The sequence below is a fragment of the Ursus maritimus genome, unplaced genomic scaffold (genome assembly GCF_017311325.1).
Source record: "Ursus maritimus isolate PB19 unplaced genomic scaffold, ASM1731132v1 scaffold_24, whole genome shotgun sequence".
NCBI classification, from domain to species: Eukaryota; Metazoa; Chordata; class Mammalia; order Carnivora; family Ursidae; genus Ursus; species Ursus maritimus.
This window is the reverse complement of record NW_024424897.1, coordinates 24,632,766-24,651,863: the sequence shown is the minus strand read 5'-3', so window position 1 is coordinate 24,651,863 and position 19,098 is coordinate 24,632,766. Positions and strand designations below refer to the sequence as shown.

Here is a 19,098-nt window from a genome sequence, read left to right as displayed (position 1 = left end):
AGCCACAGGTAAATTGAGCGCTGTTTATACCCTCCTGCTTGGTCTGGGAGCCCATAGCACAGCTGTCTGATCAGCCTAGGTAAGGCAAATCTGCTTTTGAATTTGTGCCTCCCCCACCTTCCCACTGAACTTATCTCGCCCCAGGTAATAGCATGGGCCCTGAGCTTTCATAGTAGCATGGGCCCCGAGCTTTCCATTTAGCTCAATTGGTTAGTGGCCATCTCTTAATGGACCCTCCAGTAAGAGTTGGGGAATTCTAGAACTAAAGGAGGCTCAAACTCTTCTGCTGCACTTCCTTGCCTTCAGCGGGGCGGAGGTGGGCACTGAGACATCTGGGGGCATGTCATTCTCTCTCCCCAGAGCTGTTCAGGGGCAGACTCTATATAGTCTTCCTCATCCGATTGGGATCAGCAAGAAGGTCTTCCTTTTATCTAGCTGATCTCTCCTAATCTAACTAAAGTCTGCTTCCTTCCTTTCATTTTTGCATCCACACAGAAGAAAACTGATAAATTCTAAGTCCTTTCACAGTTCCCGGCGACCTACCTACCTTCCTGTCAGCCATGTTTACCCATCTTTCGTGAGATCTCACTGGTTTCTGCATTCCTGTGGTAGAGCAATAATGGCAAATGGATGCCCAGAGCTAACTTCACTGGGCATAGCTGAGGTTCTGTCCAGTTCCAGCTGTGTTTCTGGACCTGTAGGAGCCCTTTCATTCCACCCACAGTCTTGGTCTTGCTCCCAGGATGATGTGACCTTTCTTAATTTAACATCGCCTCCTTCATTCGGTATCTTTATTCTACTTCGTCCTGATTTACATCTTTCAATTCCTTGCCTCAGATTAAGCTTTGTTCACTGTTTCGTTTCTTCCTGCCCACCTTCCCTTTCCCCAAATTAGAAGTCCAGAGCAGTGACCCAGTTGAATTTGACTACAACCTGCCAAGATTGAAATGCTAGAGGGTTCAGATCCTTGCTGAGGAGTGAATTGAATTTCCGTCTTTCCAAATTAAGCCAGTTCTTTTTTTTTTTCTCTCTCACAACTTTATTTTGGAAGAATTTCAAACCTACAGAAAAGTTATAAGCACAATGCACACCCCTTTATATTTCACCTAGACTCACCGATAACTTTTTGCTGCAATTGTCAAATCTCTCTTCTCTCCTTCTGGGTATTACACATGTGTGTGTCTAGACTTGTATGTGCATCCATTTGCGTGGTTTATTTGTTTTGAACTATTTGAAAATAAATTGCAAATAGCATGACACTTTTTGCCCTTAACCACAGTGGTATCTCCTGAGAATAAGGCCATTCTTCTACATAATCATGATACCATTATTACCCTAAAGAAATTATCTATAATCCCATATCATCGAGTATCCAGTCCATTTTCAAATTTCCCCTCTGATTGCTCTTTTTGGGGGGTTTGTTTTGTTTTTAAGATTTTCATTTTTTAAGCGTGTTTTTTTTGTTTTTTAGATTTTATTTTTATTTATTTATTTGACACAGAGAGAGCACAAGCGGGGGGAGCGGCAGGCAGAGGGAGAAGGAGAAGCAGGCTCACCAAGCAGGGAGCCAGACATGGGACTTGATCCCAGCACCCTGGGATCATGACCTGAGCCGAAGGCAGACACTTAACAACTGAGCCACCCAGGCACCCCAGGTTTTCATTTTTTTTAAGCAATCTCAACACCCAGCATGGGGCTGGAGCTTACAACCCTGAGATCAGATGTTGCATGCTCTACCGACTGAGCCAGCCAGGTGCCCCTTTTTTTGTCTTTGAGCCAGAATCCAATAAAGACTCTCATTTGGTTATATCTTTTTATTTTTATTTATTTTTTTCAAAGATTTTATGTATTTATTTGAGAGAGCGAGAGAGCACAAGACAGGGAGTGGCAGAGGGAGAGGGAGAAGCAGGCTCCCTGCCCAGCATGGACCCAGATGCGGGGCTCAATCCCAGGACCCTGAGATCATGACCTGAGCTGAAGGCAGACGCTTAACCGGCTGAGCCACCCAGGCACCCCAGTTATGTCTTTTTAAAAAGTTTATCTAGAATTCCCCTTCCACTCATGTTTTTGGTTTTTGGTTTTTGATGACTTTGAAAAGTGTGGACCAGTTCTGCCTTCTAGCTCTCCCATATTCTGGATTTTTCTGGCTGTTTTTTCATGGCCGCATTTAACTTGTTCCTCTACCCCCTGTATTTCCTGCAAATGGAAAGTTAGGTCTGGGGCCTGATTTTGATTCTGGTAAAACATTTCTAGCAAGAACGTTTCACGGCTGAAGTTGTGCACCTTTTATCATTTTAGGAGGTATATTAGTCAGAGTGTCCATTGTTAGTAACGGTTAAACGTGATCACTGAGGTGGTGACCACCAGATTTCCCATTGTAAAAATACATTATTCTTTTAATAAGTGGTTTATGGGGTGATACGTTGGCATTATTTAAATATTCTGTTCCCTGCAATGTTTCTTCCAGTGGTGTGGAACCCACTGATGACTCTTCCTGACTAAGAGATTACTTTGGAAGTTGCATAAAGCTAGTTCTGAATTAGCACTTACGGATGTGAGTATGGACATGAGAAGTTCAAAAGAGGAATCAAAATTTTTTTCTTTGGGTTTTGAAATCATAGGTGGGGGGAAGGCAACAAAATGGGGTTAATCAAATTATGTCAAAGACTGGGTATTCTGTATGACTTGGTATTAATATTAAATTGAGTAATAGTTGCTTACACATCTGTTGCTATCTGGCAGTTTGCTTCAGGTCGGGGAAGGCAGGCTGGAGGGAGCTAAAAATAAGTCCTAGTTGGTTCACAAAGCAGAAATTATTTTGACTATTTGGGAGTTATGTGTAATTCTGTTCTCATTTCCTTTTCTTTCACACAGTTTCCACCCTCCTCATTAGAAAAGGAATTTCTCATTTTTTAAGTGTCTTCTTCTCCCCCTCAACCCACCCAAGATGGGTAAAACGGTGTTCCTGAGACCCAGGTATGGTTCCTAGCAAGGGAAGGGACTAGAACCCTTCCACCATGGACTCGTTCCTGAACCAAAGCAGCCAGGCGGTCGTGACAGTTGAGTCTGACAGTGGAACACAGGGTGGGGATTCTGTTCTCACAAGTCTTTTGGGGAGAAAAGATCTGCATCTCAGTTTGCTCTGTGGCACTGGAGAAATCAGTTCACCTCTTTACATGGGCACATCACAGTCCCCCACCTGTGACCCCTCGGAAGCTCTGCGTCCTCTTCCATAGACGAGTTCAGGAGAGTAGAGGGTGCACACCTTCAGAGCAGAAGTCGGCAAGTTGCATTCACAGGTGTCCCCTTACAGGGTTTATTGTAGACGAACCCTCCTCGATCGCTGGCTCTTTCTCTCCCTTGCTTATCTCACAAGACTACCTGAGAGCTGGCTGGAGGTCGTGATTTCTTCTTGACTTGATAGGAAGCAAACTGCTGGGAGAAGTGGAGATTCTGAAGGGTTTATGTCTGTCCTCTGAGTTTATAGGCCACCCAGAGATTCGTCACTCTCAAATACACATGGGTGGGGATTTTTTTTAAGACGGAGAGGGCTAGACTCTGTGCTTTTTATGCAGTTCTTGCAGAGGCCAAGTGGCTCCCCAAGGAAATCATGCTCCAATCCCTAACTGCGAGTATTTTGTTTTGTTTGAAGAATGTTGAAATCCTACAGAACTCTTTAGAGAATTCAGATAAAAGGTGAAAAGTTCACACCACTTCCTTTTCTTCTAACTGCAGCTTCTTGAGGATTGGACAACCGTCTAAGTAACTACTGCCTACTCTTTATACACACACGCGTGCACGCACACTTGGGATCACCCTTTTCCTTCTTACTGATACAAAGAGTCGACGTATTCTCTATTTTTTCCCCACAGTGACCTCTCTAGATGGGTTTCTTCTGGCCCTTCTCTCCAGCTTCCCATAGATGTGGTCTGCATGCTGGGAAGTCAGACACACAGCCAGAAATGCACACTTACCCATGGAATTAGGAATTAATTGAGGGTCTGGCTGAGTAGTTTTTCATGCAGATACAACTATCATCACTCTTCTCTCTTTAGACAAGCCTCCTTGGTCAGGGAAATGTGATGTTCCTCTTCTTTCCTTCTTTCTTTCTAACTCCAGTTTCTGTAGCTTCTCCCTGTTGCAACTGAAATGAGCTATCTGCTTGGTGTTGAAAGTGTTTAAAGCCCCAGGTTTAATTTTCCCAGCTGGGATGGATGATGGGGTCTCCTTGGGCTTTCCAAGGAGGGCTTCTAACTCTTGTGCAGTCATATTGGGGATTTCAGTTTGACCACAACTTCCCTCCAAAACCCAGACGTCCCTGAGTGAAGCAGTTCAACAGTGCCGGACCCCAGGTTGCTCAGAAGACTGCCCACCTGCAGTGTTTAATCCCAACACACGGACTGAAATGGAAAAAGAATCCCTGTCAAGCTGCTAGAAGGAACTTCCCCTCCTTACCGCCAATCTGTTATTGGGGAAATGTTTAGAAATTCTGATTCCCTGGTTTACTTTGCTTCTCTCCAGATTAACATATCCCCCTCCCTCCCTGCCCCCAGCAGAAGTGCTACGTCACAGCTGGGCGGGGTGGGGGGGTGGGGGGTGGACAAGGTGGGGCCTGCTCCCTAGATGGCCAGCCTTGTGCCGGGCCTCAGTTTCCTAGTCTGCCCCACCCCTGCCTACTCCTCCTTAATAATAGGATCTCATTTTATTAAAAAGACACACGTACGTGCATGCATGGGGAGAGATCAGGAAGGATGTGGACAGGCGGCGATCTCTAGACCGGGGATGTACACAGTTTTTATTTTTCAGTTTTTGCTCATCTGCATTTTCTTATTTCCTCCAGTATAGGTACAGCTTCTGTTACTGTGAGCTATCTTTCTTTAAGAGGAGAGGTGGAAGGCTAGCGCTAATAATGCTTCAAAGCCCAATGACATGAGAAAGTGACATGTAGCTCATTTGTTAGACTAGCTAGTTGTTGAGTTTGGGCCACACATATGATCTCATCGGCTGTCTTTCTGCCTTCTGCAGTCCTTCTTGGGTATTTTAGGATCACTAGGCCTTGTGGAGGGTGGGGGAGAGGAGCCTTGTTTCATTTCCCAGGCTTCTCCATGGCTTCAAAGGTGGTAACGTGAGTGACGTCGCCCCCCCCCCCCCGCCCCAGATGCCCAGCTGGGACCCTTTGGCCAGCGGCTGCTTTCTCCTTGTAAGCCGCCAAACCTCCACCCTACACTCTATCTCTGGCCAAGCTGAGAAAGGTAGCCACAGAAGCCTCACTTCCTGTATCCTCTGCTGCCTTCCCCTGACCCCCTCCTGCCCTTCTTCTGAGTGCTGTCATCGTCCTCCTTTGGGTTCCTGGGGTGGGGGTTTGCTGGCGTGCTCAGGCCTGAGCTGATTTCTAGCGAGGGACGGGAGGGAACCGCAGAGATGGTTTGGTGGTCCTTCTGAAGTGGCACTGGCTGGGGAGACTCCCGGGGGTTGTGTCTGGTAGCCTGGCCCTTAGGCATTGGAGCGGCCTTGCACATTTCACCCTTGTCGGCAGCTTCGTGGCCTCCTCCTCCCGTATCACCCGTGCTCATAGACTTGGCTCGGCGTGGGCGCTCAAAATCTGCCCAACAGAGGAATCAGTCAGTCCATGGTGGTGTGCCAGGCCCCTCTTGGCCCCTCTCGGTCCCGTGTCTTGTCTGCTCTTTGCTTTCCGCCCTATGGACTATTCTCTCAACGGATAGACCCCCGACCGCTGGCCCTCTGCACTCAGAACCCCTGTCCCCGCAGCCATCCAAATGCAGCAGTTGGGAAACAGAACCAAGTGGCTCTGGAAGATAGCACCTAAGGCTTCTTATCTCTGGTGTGTGCTGTTTTGTTTTGTTCTTTCCCTTTGCTCTTGCCCAAGAACCCAAGCATCCGCCACTGCTCAGCTGCGTGGTGAAATGGCCTGGCCCCGTGCCAGGGTGCTTCGCCAGGTGGTTGGGCTGTGGAGGCCGCTGCATGCGATGGGCCGATAATACCCCACCGCGCTGTAAACAGGACACTCCACCCTCCCGCGGGCACCCAGCTGGTGCCCCGGCAACCTGCTGCTTTGTCATGGCCCGTCATGTTATGGGTGTCCTTTCTCAGATAGGGGAGCCGATTGTCCTCTTGCCCTCCCCCGAGTTTCCCAAATCTGAGAGGGGTACTTTCCAGAAATGACACCGGTTCAGCTTCCAACCACAAGCAATCGTTGTGACTTCTCAATGCTTCTTCGTTGACCATAATCACACAATGGCAGGGCAGAACCCAATCCCCAGATCTTTCCGGTATATCCATGAGGGAGAAGCTCATGAGCTCCTATTTCAACTACACTCGCTTGTGAGATTTCTTCGGGGACGTTCCCAACTGAGCTAGGGCCCCCGTGGCGGCACAGGCACAGGCAAGCAGCCTCTCCACCATTTCCTCAAGGCAGGGTCCGTGCTGGGTTGGGCTGTTACCAGTCAAGGCTTTGCCGCTAGTTGCACCTTCCCAAGGGGCAGTGTGGCTGGAACTCATTCTGTGTGTCTTTTCTGGGCTGAATCTTTTTCTAGGCTCCTTTACCCCACCTTCTGACCCAAAGACTTGTGGAGGCGGGAGGGATTAAGTGACATTAACTGGTTCAACCTCATCTGTCTAGTGAAGACTTGAAAGCGGTTTTGCATCTCACCTCCTGGTCTTTAGAGCATCCCTAGGAAGTACCGTAGGCTTGGATGGAGCTCCCGCTTGCCAGATGGGAGAGCAGGCCCAGGGAGGTTGGGTTGGCTACTGTCCCGTCCGGAGGAAGGTAGAGCCTCGGTCAGAACTGGGTCGCTCACCTCTGTGCCTCTTCTGGATGTTCGGGGGCCACACTGCTCCAGCCCGTCGCCCCTTGGAGAATGGCAGAAAACCCATCACTGTCTGACTCTAGCTTTGGTTTGTGTTGCTGTTGGGGGGAACTTGACATGTTGGTTTAGGCCCTCATTGGTTTCGGCGCCCACATTACCAGGTGCTCACCAAACCACTTAGGGTGATGTTTTTGAAATAAGCGGTAAGTGTTTGTTTCCTATCGAAACCTAATTTTTCAGAAAGTGCCCCCCTCATTTTCTGGGCAGGGTGGAAACATGGCATTTTACCTCTCTTCAGAGGTATTGGGACATGCCAAGAATTAGGGGTTGGGGAGGGGAAGTGGGGACTTGCTGAGGTCTCTGAGACAGAAGGTGATTCTGTCACCTTGTGACTGGTAGGAACTGTGCCAGCAGCAGGATGTGGTCACTCTAGAAATAAGGCTGAGGCGCAGCTGTCTCCTTGCAGGAAAAGAAACTGAGGCAAGGCCTCCAAGTTTGACGTCGATGCAGTGAGATCCTTGCAGGTGTGGCAGAGAGGAGGGCCTCAGGGGCCACTGGTTCTGGATTGGGGTGCTCAATTTCTCTCCATTCCTATCTCCTGCCTCCTGCCCCTGTCTTGTTCCCCCCCCCCTTTTTTTTTAAATTGTGTTATTTTTGTTTTGTGTATGGAAGAGCAAGTCAGGACCCATGACACCCCCAGAGTCCTTGTGAATCACTTTGGTCGAAGGTAGCCAGAAAGCATGTAGAGTTGACCAAAGTGGGTGGTTGGAGTCTCACACCAAATCCCAGGATTCTGGGGCCTCCCTCAGCCCAGGAGTACTGGGAGTCGGTCCCATCTCTGCTTGCTGCCCTTGAGATTGGATTCCTACTGTAGTTCATGAGTGGGGTGGGATTTAAAGGGTAATGCAAACTGATACCAAGTGGGTGTGGTTTAAATGGTCCTTGGGAGATAGTAGAATCCCAAGGTTTCAAAGACTTCAAATAAACCCCAACCCAACCCACCCGAAAAACAGAAAGTCAGTACAGACACCTGGGCAATGCCTGCCATCAAAAGACTCCCTTCCCCGAAAAGGAGCTAAAATGATGGTCCTTCCTGCAGGTGTCTAGGCAGGTGTCCCCTGCAACCTCAGAAGGTACTCCTGATGCCAAAGGGCTGTGAGCCCACGTGGGGTGATTGAGGAGGAAAGATGCTTGGGTTTAGGCGTGGGACCGTCTCGGACCTTGTCGGCTACCAAGTCCAGTCTGAGACTGGCCCTTTATGGGCCTCAGTTCCCTTACAGTCCCCCTGAACCCCTTTTGGGCCTGACAGGAAAGTAAAGACCCACATGAAAGGACTGTGCAGATGGGGCGAACCTGAAAAGTTCTATATAAATACCAGAGAGCCCTTATGGTCTCAGTAAAAGAGAAATCTCCAGGACGCTTTTGCAGCAGTTTCTGCTGAAGGGCTGGGCGAGGTTGTTCCCAGTGATCCCTCCTCCTCGCTGCTTTCCCCGCCCAGGAGTCGAGGCCCTCTTTCGCACAGTGATGAAGCAGCTGTCAGGATCACCGTGTTCTGGCCTTTATGCCAACCTCTTGCTCATCTGCTTCCCACCTGCCTCTCCGCCGCTCCGTCACGTAATCCCGTAAATTTGCTTTCTGGCGCTGCCGCCTGCCTCATCCCTGGCCTCTCCTAGACGGTTTCGGAGGCCCACAGGGCAGCAGTGTTGTGTCTGACCTGCCTGCCAGCATGCGTCAAAACCTCTCCAAAATATCTGGATTGCTACCTTTTGATCTGACACCCAGAATAAGAGAAGGAGTGGTTGACATGCTAGTGTGGGAGACGAAGTTGGGGCTTGAACCCAGCGTGCCTATCCCTGACTTAACTGGGTGACAAGGCACAGGGAGGAGAAGAGAGAGGCCAGGCCTTCCTAAGCCAGAGAAAGGAAGAGCCAGGCAGCCCTGGGGGCTTTACTCATGGGGAGGGGGTTGAGCATGAATGTGCAAGGCAGACAAACTTCGAATCCATGATATAATTAGAGCAGGTGTTCCCTTGGAGTAACGATTTTTTTATTTTATGCAAATACTTAGGCATCTGCCAATCACCAGCCCTATGTTCTCGGCACTGTGTGGGGTACAAAGACAAATTAGAGACAGTCCTTGGCCACAGGTTGTTTATTATCTAGGAGTTAAAATACCCATAATCCAAGAGAGAGGATTCTAAGTACTAGAAGAGTACAAAGTGCTGGGGGAAATCAGAAAATTCTTCCAGGGAATCCAGAAGGCTTTGTGGTGGTGGAGGCGGTCAGGCTGGCCCGGATGCATGGGGCAGATTTCAACTCTGCACACCTTTGCAAAACCTCAGAGGAGGGAAGGCACAGGACATGGGTGGGAAATGGTTCACGGTACAGCTTGTCCAGGACATAGAGACCTTGAAGAGGAGTGAAATGTACAGGAAAGGTAAGTGCGACCAGAACATGAGGCCTTTGGCTACCATCTTCAAAAATGAGCCTTTGATGGGTTTTAACAGAAATGTTAAGATCTTTTAAAAGGATATTTTGTAGGTCAATATATATTATTTAGAAAAGTGTTTATGGCATAAAGTGAAAACATATTACGAGACGTTATATACAGTATGATCCCATTTTTTATTTTAAAGCGTACGTATAGCAGTCAGGCTGACAAGGGTATATCTCTCATAGTATTATCAGTGATCAGCTCTGGATATTGAGATGCGAGGTTTTTCTTTTTGTTTATGTATTTCCTGACTTTTCTGCAATTCACGCTTACTATTTTTGCAGTGTGTCGTTTTCTTTTGTTTTAAATGAGTGCATATGGTAGCTGAGGGAGAGGACTCAGAAATATGCCAGGAATTAGATAAAAACAGACTGAAAGTTATCCATGCAGTAACATCTGTGATATACAGATCATGGGCAGGGAAACCCCTCGAATGCCCAATAATAGGGAACGGCTAAGCAGACAACTGTGTACCAACCTGGTGGGATATAATGCAGTCATTGGAAGTGACAAATACGTAGATTGGTGATACTTGGAAATGGATATATGAAATGGGTAGAACAAAGCAGAACGTAATGTATATTTCACATTGATTACAACTATGTCGAAATGTGTGTAAATACATAAACGGATTTGGAGAATATACAGTGTTGTTAGTGTCTCCTTTTCTATCATGGTAAATGCTGAACATAGATTTTACCATTTAACCATTTGAAGTTCATAATTCAGTGGCATTAAGTACATTCACGATATTGTGTGACCATTCCCACCATCCATCTCCGGAACATTATCATCGTGCCAGGCAGAAACTCTGTGCCCATAAATAATAACTCCCCATTCCCTTCTAAGTCCCTGGTAGCCTCTATGAGTTTGCCTCATAGAAGTGGGCTCGTACAATATTTGTCCTTTTGGGTCTGTTTTATTTCACTTCGTATAATGTTTTGAAGTTCTGTGGTGTTGTAGAATGTATCGGAATTTCATCCCCCTTTGAGGCTAATGACCCATCGCATGTGTACGCCACATTTGGTTTATCCATTCATCTGTCGTTGGACATTTGGTTGCTTCTACCTTTCGGCTGTTGTGAATAGCGCTGCTATGAACATGAGTGCGCGAGACCCTGCTTTCGGTTCTTTTGTATATTTACCTAGAAGCGCAGTTGCTGGATCATATGGTAATTTTATGTTTAACTTCTTGAGGAACTGCCAGCCTGTTGGTGTCTTTTTAATATAAAGCTCTTCAAGTTTATTTATACCTACGATCCCCAGTTCCTTTTGCTATGCTTAATGCACACACGAATTAGCTAGGGATTACTACGGATGTGAAAACGTTTTGCTCTGTTTGAAGGAAAGAGCCTTTACAGATCTTAAGATAGTAGAATGTTTTGAATGTGGCTGTGGAAAGCAGGGCCAACCCAGATGATTGAAACTTACAGATGATTCCAGAACCTTAACATCGTATCAACAGTCTCAATTTTTACCTTCTCCCAAAAAGCTTTAACCAAGGTAAAAATTAAATGGATGGATATATAATTGCTTTGTTTTTGTCCCATTTAGCCAGAAGTCAGAGACAGAGGAGGGAACCAAAAGACTGATTTTCCTAAGCTGGATTTGTCCCTCCTGGATGGTTGAAAGGAGTTCTATTGTTCTCTTTGTCTCAGTCACCTAGGTTCCCTGAGCTAACCAGTCATGAAGGAAATATGAAGAGTCCTTCAGTTAATTGGGTTGAATTTGTGCAGTGCGTAGGAGCCCTGCAGTAGGTGCTGGAGAGAGGCAGGGCAGGGGATAAAAGATTGGTTTGGGGCCCCTTAGAGTTCCCTCGTTAATGGTGGGAAACAGCCCTGCTATCGGGAACTCAGTCCGAGACTTAGGAGTTCAGAGCTCATAGTCCATTAGGAACAGGAAAAAGATAGAAGACATGTATAAAATAACCCCTTGTCTAAAGTAAAATGATGTAAATTGTTTCCAGTGATAAAGGCCAGCTGGTCAAGTCAGGAAAGCTCTGGTCAGACTATATTTGCTTTTATGGGCCGCTTCGAAGAATCTTTTAGGAGGGAGGTGGATACAAGTGAAGATGTGGCCATCAGGTGAGGCTTTCCTAGGAGACAGAAGGTTGGTTACCTCGTCTCCTTCCTCCATGCTGATGTCAAGGTGTGTGGGCTGTGCTCTCTTCCAGCCAGCGTCCCATGCTCCGTGGCCCCAGAAAAGTCAGTGTGTAGGCCTCAGCCACCCCAGGTCCGGCGTACATTCTCCCTGGACACCATCCTCAGCTCCTACCTTCTGGGCCAGTGGCCACGAGATGCCGATGGGGCCTTCACCTGCTGTACCAATGACAAGGCCACCCAGGTAATGACGCGCTCTCCTAAGGGGATAAGGATGGGGGGAGGGAGATGGCTGAGAGACCTTTGGTCTACTCTCCAAACTCTCAGTCACTGAAATGATCTGTCCTGGGTTTTGGCTGTACATCTTCGCCATGTGGCTTTTTAGCATCTGATATTTACCAGCTTGGTTTTCTCTGTAAACTTTCGTGAAAACAAGTTTGCATTCCACCTGGCTGGTGGAAGAGAGAAGTCAATCTGGGTTTTCCAGTCTGTCTTTGAGTATTCGTGTGTGGGTAAGCAAGAGTTGACTTTGGAATCTCTTCTAGGTTTTCAAAAATGAGATTTACCTTTCTAAAATTAAGCAGGCCAACATTCAACCGAGTTTGCACTCCCCAGACAACTGGGAGAGGGGGCCAAAAAGTGTATTGAGCCCAGATAGATCCCACTGGAGCAGTAGGAGTGGAAAGCTCTCCGATAATGAAGACTCGAGCCCTAGCCAGCAGCCCATGGGAGTCCACTGGGCCTGTTCGAGTCCTTTGGAGCCCAGGTCCCCTCTGTCAGTATTTTTCTTCCCTGCAGTCTTTTCAATAAGAATCCTAAAGTTGGAAAGAATCTCTGCAGACCACCCAGCCCATTGGTTGGTTTTTGAATAAGATCGTGTTCACCTGAGCAAGGAGTCATCTCCTATGTGAAATTATACGAAGATATTCTTTTTTTTTTTTTTTTTAGATTTATTTACTTATTTTAGAGAGGGGGGAGAGACCTTTTGCGCAGGGGTGGGGAGGGACAGAGGGAGAGAGAGAATTCCAAGCAGACTCCCTGCTGAGCATGGAGCCCAACTTGGGGCTGGATCTCACGACCCTGAGATCACGACCTGAGCCAAAATCAAGAGTTGGACGCTCAGCCGACTGAGCCGGCCAGGCGCCCCCATACAAAGATGCTTCTTAATCTGATTCAGGACTTCAACATTCTTAGCAGTTGGTCAGAGTCTACTCTTTTCCCTTTTGATACAGTTTAAACCCGATCCTGTTCAACTTCAGAACAAATGAGTTGTTCTCAGGAAAGAGGAAACAGGGTGGGAAGAATAGGGGCTCCAAAGCAGGCCCACATCCCGGGGGGTCCTGGGCAAGTCGGCTCTTCCTTTGCAAGCTGGGAGCATGTGCCCGCCCTGCTTGCTTGCAGGTGGGGGGACAGCCAAGCATAGAAGTGTTTCGTGCGCTCACATCCCCCCTACCTCCTCTTTTGTGCATGTCACGTTGGGCCCTTTCTTTTATTTATTTTTTTTAGTGAGATCCATTTTCAAATGTTGCTAGTGAACGTCTGAATGCGCAGTACTGTTCTCGGCATGTTGGAATGAAGGATAAGGAAAGGAGAACAAGATTTGGCCTCTGTGAGTCTGGATGCCAGTTCCATGAAGGCCAGTGAACAGACAGCCAAGGGATGAGATGGGGCCAAATGTTTGGCACAGTTTAGAGGAGAGGAATTCTCATGGGAATGCCCCACCTTGAACCAACAAGAATTTGCCGCAGCTGAGATCAGTGGCCCTCTTTAGATCTGCAAACAGAATGCGAGGGGAGGACTCACTCCAGTGGGGGACGGCAGGGGCTGCTTCCTTGGAGCCCCAGGCACTGCTGTTCCCTGCGTCCTTGGGAAAGGCTGAGCAAGATGGCTTCTGCTTTGCCCTCACAGGCCTGGAGTACACACCCCCTTCTCTTTGGAGAGGAGTGTTTAATCCAAAGAATGTATCTAGTCAAGTAGGGCTTCCAGGAGGACAGGACCTGAGGCTGCTTCTGGTGTGCGAGCTCAGGAGTGTATCCCCCTTTGTCAGGTGCGGGCTTCCCACCTCTCCCTGTCGCTGTCACTTCCGGCCACCGACCTTCTAGGAAGCCTCTACTCCACTCCTTGGAGAGTGTTCTCTTTGTCAACTCAAGGGAGGGTTGGCCTCAGATGTTCCCTGGCGGGATTTAGAGGCCTGGGCTCTAGGCTATGTGTTTTTGCTCGGGCTCCAGCTGCAGGCCAGATCTTTTATATAACAGCTCTGGGCTTCTTGCCACCGCAAGACAGAGGTCAGCGATGCGCCTCCGTGGGTCTGGCAAGGCCAAGCTGTGCAGCTTTCCTCTTTTCCCGGGATGGGCTCCAGCCCTCGAGGAACTCTTAGCAACCTGTCAATATTGTGGCTGCAGTCAAGAGGTGGGAGAATTCTGATCAACGTAGGCATCCAAACCAAAATATGCACTCTGCCCATCTTTCCGTCCCGGCCTTCTGGGAATGTTTTGCTTCTAGATTTTGGGCTCCAGTCAAATTCCTGCTCGAGAGACCCCCCTGGCCTGGCACAAGCTACCTCCTTCAACACTCATGTTCCACCGGGAAGACCTGAGGCTCTCCTGACCTCTCCCTAAGTGATTGGTGTTCCTTCTCTCCAGAGCACGGGCATATCCCCAGAATGGGCTAGAGATGAGGGAGGGCTTTTATTGGGGAGATACAAGGGAGCATGGACAAGGGTAGAGGGAAGGTGGGGAGGTAGGATTTACCAAAGTCCTTGAAGGCTTTTATGTTGTTAAAAAAATAGATTGAGGCCAGCACTTTTCCCTCATTTCTCTGAGCCCTATCCCTGCCTTTTGCCCCTTCCCTTCAGGTACACCATTGTACCACTTCTGCTGTGCCTGGCAGGCCTTCACTTCTGCTCTCCTATTTGCCCTCCCACCCTAGAGCCAGCAGCTGGAGTGTGTGTGTTTGGACACCACGTCAGCCCTGGCATTCCTGGGGCCATGCCTTGTAGTGAGGGCAGCAGCCTTAGTTAGGCTGACCCTCCGAGAGGAAACAAGAACCCTGCCCGTTCCAAGCAAGTTTCTGACCTGGGCGGCAGACACAGAGCACCTGCCATTTAAATAGCCAAGCATGCTGCATTCTCGAGTCTTCCTCGCAAGATGGTTACCCAAGTTATTTGGGGCAGGGGAGGAAGAGAGGTGGATAAGTCTTATTTGGGGAATCGGGTGTTCTGTGAAGTTCTGCATGTTCTGAGCCAGAAAGAGCAATGCGAGAGAGCTGACTGGATCTCCCAGAGCCAAGCTTGGTGAGCCCAAGGAAGAGCTTGGGTCGGCGGGAGCTGGGCACAGAGTAGCCAGCCAGGGAGGACTAGCAAGGTTCCTGGATGGAGTCACCATCATCTGGAGGAGGTTCTTTGTGTCTTGGAGGACTTCGTCAAGATTCTCCAGGCCAATCTGAATATGCTTTCCCCTCTCTGGACCACCCTCTCCCCAGGTCAGCTGGTAAACCCGAGCTGGCCACCAAGTGCTCTGGGCTGGCCCTGCTAGTGGCTGGGCCAGGGCGGGGTGCCGTCACCACCTCCCTTCCTGCTGTGCAAAGCACTTGTGTCTCCGTGAGCTCTTCTGCAGGGAGGAAGTGGTCTCACCACAGCTGGAATGACTGTTTGAGCACAGTTCCCCCGCTGGTCTCATCCTGCAGACAGACGGGACTCTGGGTTCCCGCTCTGCCCGGCCCTCTGTGCTGCTCGTCCCAGCCCTGCTTCCTGTATGCGCTCCAGGTGAGGTGTGGAAGCTTCGAGGATGGACTCTTTACTTGAGGCTTGATTTATCCTACAAGGGAAAAAATAGCTTAAGTCCTTGACAGATCTCAGGGAGTGTCTTGGAGGCCAGAGGCAGAGCTGGCGTACTCTTTTTGGGAAGACTTCCCTTTCTGTGACTTTTCCCTACTGTGTTTTGTTTCCTTTCGTTACTCTTTTTCCCAAGCCAGCGCCTCGGCGTTCAGTGACGACACACAATCCAGTCTGCCCATCACAGGCTTGCTTTCTGGGTGTGGGGGCCTGGGCATGGCGCCTGGTTTCCAAACTGGCGAGCAGGACCAGTTGGTCAGCATATGGTTTCACAGCAGCACAGAATATTTGAAAATGGGTCCACGATGGAAAATCTGAGGGTTATGTAGTCACTGGAGGGCCAGGGCCGGTGGCCTTGGCCACCTCCAGCCGGAGTTCCTGGCGCCGGCCAGCAGACCACCCTCAGAGAGTCTTTTCCTGCCTGTGTTTCGCCAGAGTCCCCCAGGGGCTGATTCCCTGCCGAATGTCATGTTCGACACGTAGTTCCTGAGCATCTGTACCAGGCCAGGTGCCACACTGTTCTTCGTCCCCGCATAGGTATACGGGACAGTGTTCCCAGGGCCTAACTGGCTCTGCCAAGGTCCCTGGACACAGCACAGCCGGGGCTCTTGCCTGGGAGTCCAGGTGTAAAGACCGAGCTGGTTGGGGTCAGAGAACTAGGTTCCAGTTAGGAGGGTTTCCGACTCCCATCCCACCCCTGCCTTCTTGTTCTATCGGGCTGTTCTTTGGAAAGCAGTCTTCCACCCCCACGCCCAGTTATCCTTCCACATGTGGCTCTGGGAGCTCAGAAGCCCAGGCAAGGCTTCCTTGGTTTGACCCACCTCCAGTTTTGCATAATGCGAGCATCGTCTGCATAGTTGGCTGATGTCGGTCATGGCTAGTACGTGGTCCTGCTTCTCTCAGCTGCTCCCCTTGGGCCAGCGTGTTAAAATAAATGGGTTCCAGTGCATGAATCCCCTTGACAAACACGTTTCGGTCTGCTGAGCTCAAGGTCCACGGTGCTTCCAGACGATCAGCTGGAGTGGCTCCTTCCATTGCCGTCCTGCCACATGGCTGGACCCTTGTTGTGCCAGAAAGGGGCACTCTTCGAAGGATAGCCTTCCTGAGCTGTGACTTTTCTGTGCCCCAGGGAGACCTTGGCTCAGACCTCTGTGGTGAGACCCAGAGGCGAAGCGGCTTGTCTACCCAGATATACTGGAACTAAAGGAGCAGGGCATGGTCCCCACTCTTGACATGCCCGTTCAGTTGGAGGGGCCAAAGCCCACACTCGTGCGTGGGCTTGCCTTACAGATGCTCAAAGCCAGCATGTACATGGCTTCAAACACAGGATGACCTAATGTATTAGGTTCCTGGGGTTGCTGTGACAAATGACCTCAAACTTCGTGGCTTAAAACACCAAAACCTTATTCTCTCACAGATCAGGAGGCCAGAAGTCGAATTCTGTTTCGCTGGGCCGAGATCAAGGTGTTGGCGGGGCTTTGTGCTCTCTGGAGGCTTGCTGGGAGATCATTCCTTGCGTCTTCCAGCTTCTGTGGCTGCCAGCATTCCTTGGCTTGTGGCCACATCACTCCAGTGTCTGCCTTTGTGGTCACATCACCTTATCTTTCTCCGTATGTGTGTCTAATTGCCCTCTGATGTCTCTCTTATGAGGATACTTGTAATGGCCCAATTTGTTTGGATAACCCAGGATAATCTTCCCATCTCAAGATCTATAACTTAACCACATCTGCAAAAACTGCCATATAAGCTAACATTTATAGGTTCCAGGGATCGGGACCTGATATCTTTGTAGGGCTGTTTTTCAGGCTCTCACACCTACTGACCTCATCTTCTACTGCTTTGCCCCTTCTTCCCTCTGCTTGAGCCACCCTGGCCTCCTTCTCATTCTCAAACAAACCAGGCTCACTCCTGCCTCAGGGCCTTTGCACTTGCTGTTCCCTCCATCTGGATCACTCTTACCTCACATATCCACATGGCTCACTCCCCACCTCCCCTTCACGTTTTCCTTCAGATGTTACTTTTTCATTGAGAATGTCCCTGACATTTAAAATCAATTGTTCCCCACCCAGCATTCCTATCTCCTTTTGTTGCTGTGTTTTTCTCTTAGTACTTATCACTGTTTAAACTATGTCCCCAACTAGAACATAAACTCAAAGGGGACAAGGATCTTTGTTGTTCTGTACATTGCTCTGTCGCCGGCTCTGGAACGGTACCTGACGCTCAGTGCTCATTCAGTAACTACATGTTGAGTGTGGATGATGTATACTCTGAGCCCATCTGTACAGAGGACACGTGGAGCAAAGGAGCAGGCAGTACGAGGTAGACCAGTTAGACGGGCTCCCCGAGGGGAAGGCTGGGAAGAGATGGCAGGGCAGGCCCTCTTAGCTGGAGAGGCCAGGCTTAGCGGTCCAGGGTAAGGGGAGAAAGGCAGAGCTAGGTTTGCCTGGGTGCAATGAGGGCCCAGTATGGAGGGTCCATGGGATGGAAGGTAAATTGGTAACATCTGTGACCAGGGGTTAGCTGGGTGTTGAGGCAAAGCAATGGCCCTAGTAGCACAGTTTACAAAGAGGCAGCAGCGGTTGCTGGAAGATGTGGCTGAGCAGAGAGAGGTGAGGTAAGATGAATTGAGAGACGGGGTGCCTGGGTGGCTCAGTCGTTAAGCATCTGCGTTCGGCTCAGGTCATGATCCCAGGGTCCTGGGATCGAGCCCCGTATCGGGCTCCCCGCTCAGCAGGAAGCCTGCTTCTCCCTCTCCCACTTCCCCTGCTTGTGTTTCCTCTCTCATTGTCTCTCTCTGTCAAATAAATAAATAAAACCTTAAAAAAAAAAAAGATGGACTGAGAGGCATGATCCCAGTTTGGCATGAATTTTCACATCCTTTCTAGACTCCACTGTCAGCCCACATTTCTCCTTCCACCCCCTCATGCGTCTCAGAAAGGAGGAGGCAGTTGAAGGGTCTGGAAGAGATGTTAATAGAGCTGCTGGCAGCCTGGATGGGGCTCCTGTGAGTGCGGTACCTTCCCGGTGGAAGGGAAAAGGGCATCACCACCTTAGCCTTCCGCCATCCCTCCCCTGTGGCCTCTGCCGCCTTCCAGGGACAGCAGGCTTGTGTGGGGCTCAGCTTGGATGAGCAGAGCTGACAATCTGTGGGGTTGGCTTTGGAGCCCCGGGAAGGGAGGCGCCGTTTGTGTGTCTGCTGGGCCGAGGGGGCTCTGGGAGGGGGGACCCCCTCCTCACTTTGCAGTAGGTGCAGTAGCTTTCCTGAGGCTCTGTCTGCCAGCACCCCAGTCTGGGGAGACGCAGGCCTTTGGAAGTCGACCAGCGATCCGCTTGCTCGCAGGACGCTGTCGCAGCCAGCTGTACCTTGAGGGCTTGGGCTGCGGCCTGAAGGATGCGCTGCCTGCCCTCTTCCTGAAGGAGGGGGAGCTGTGGAGACTAGAGCTCTGGCCCGTCTTCCTCGTGCCGCTGTGAGGGAAGGAGGGTGGGGCAGCCGTCTCACCCTGGCTGGGTCGCATGGCCCAGGAAAGGTCCTGGTCAGCAGCTGGGAGAAGGAAGAGCCAGGGAGACCCAGCCCCCTGTGGCCCCTCCATACAGCTGTCGCACAGGGCAATCTGCCTCCCACCCCCACACCCCGGCTCTTCTTCACAGCTGTTGGGTGGTGAGTGGTTGGGTTTTTATCCCCCCCCATATCCTCCCCCTTTTCTGTTTGCAACAACCTCTCGGGGGAGGTCAGCAGATCTGTTGGAGGAGACGGTTCCCAGGCCCTCATGGTTTGGCAGCTCGTGCAGAGAAGTTAGAGCTGGTTCCCCCAGAGCATTCCCCCTTGGGCCCCTCCCTTGGAATGGAAG

The 19,098-nt window shown here is 49.9% G+C and overlaps 1 protein-coding gene across 1 annotated transcript in view; it reads left to right on the top strand.

Annotated features, from left to right (window-relative positions):
• The window catches only part of FAM117A (family with sequence similarity 117 member A), a 42,689-nt gene that overhangs the window by 12,988 nt on the left and 10,603 nt on the right, over positions 1–19,098 (top strand). The window contains exon 2 of the mRNA XM_040640802.1: positions 11,493–11,662. Coding sequence (XP_040496736.1) covers positions 11,493–11,662 — 170 coding nt within the window. The remainder of the gene's footprint in view (positions 1–11,492; positions 11,663–19,098) is intronic.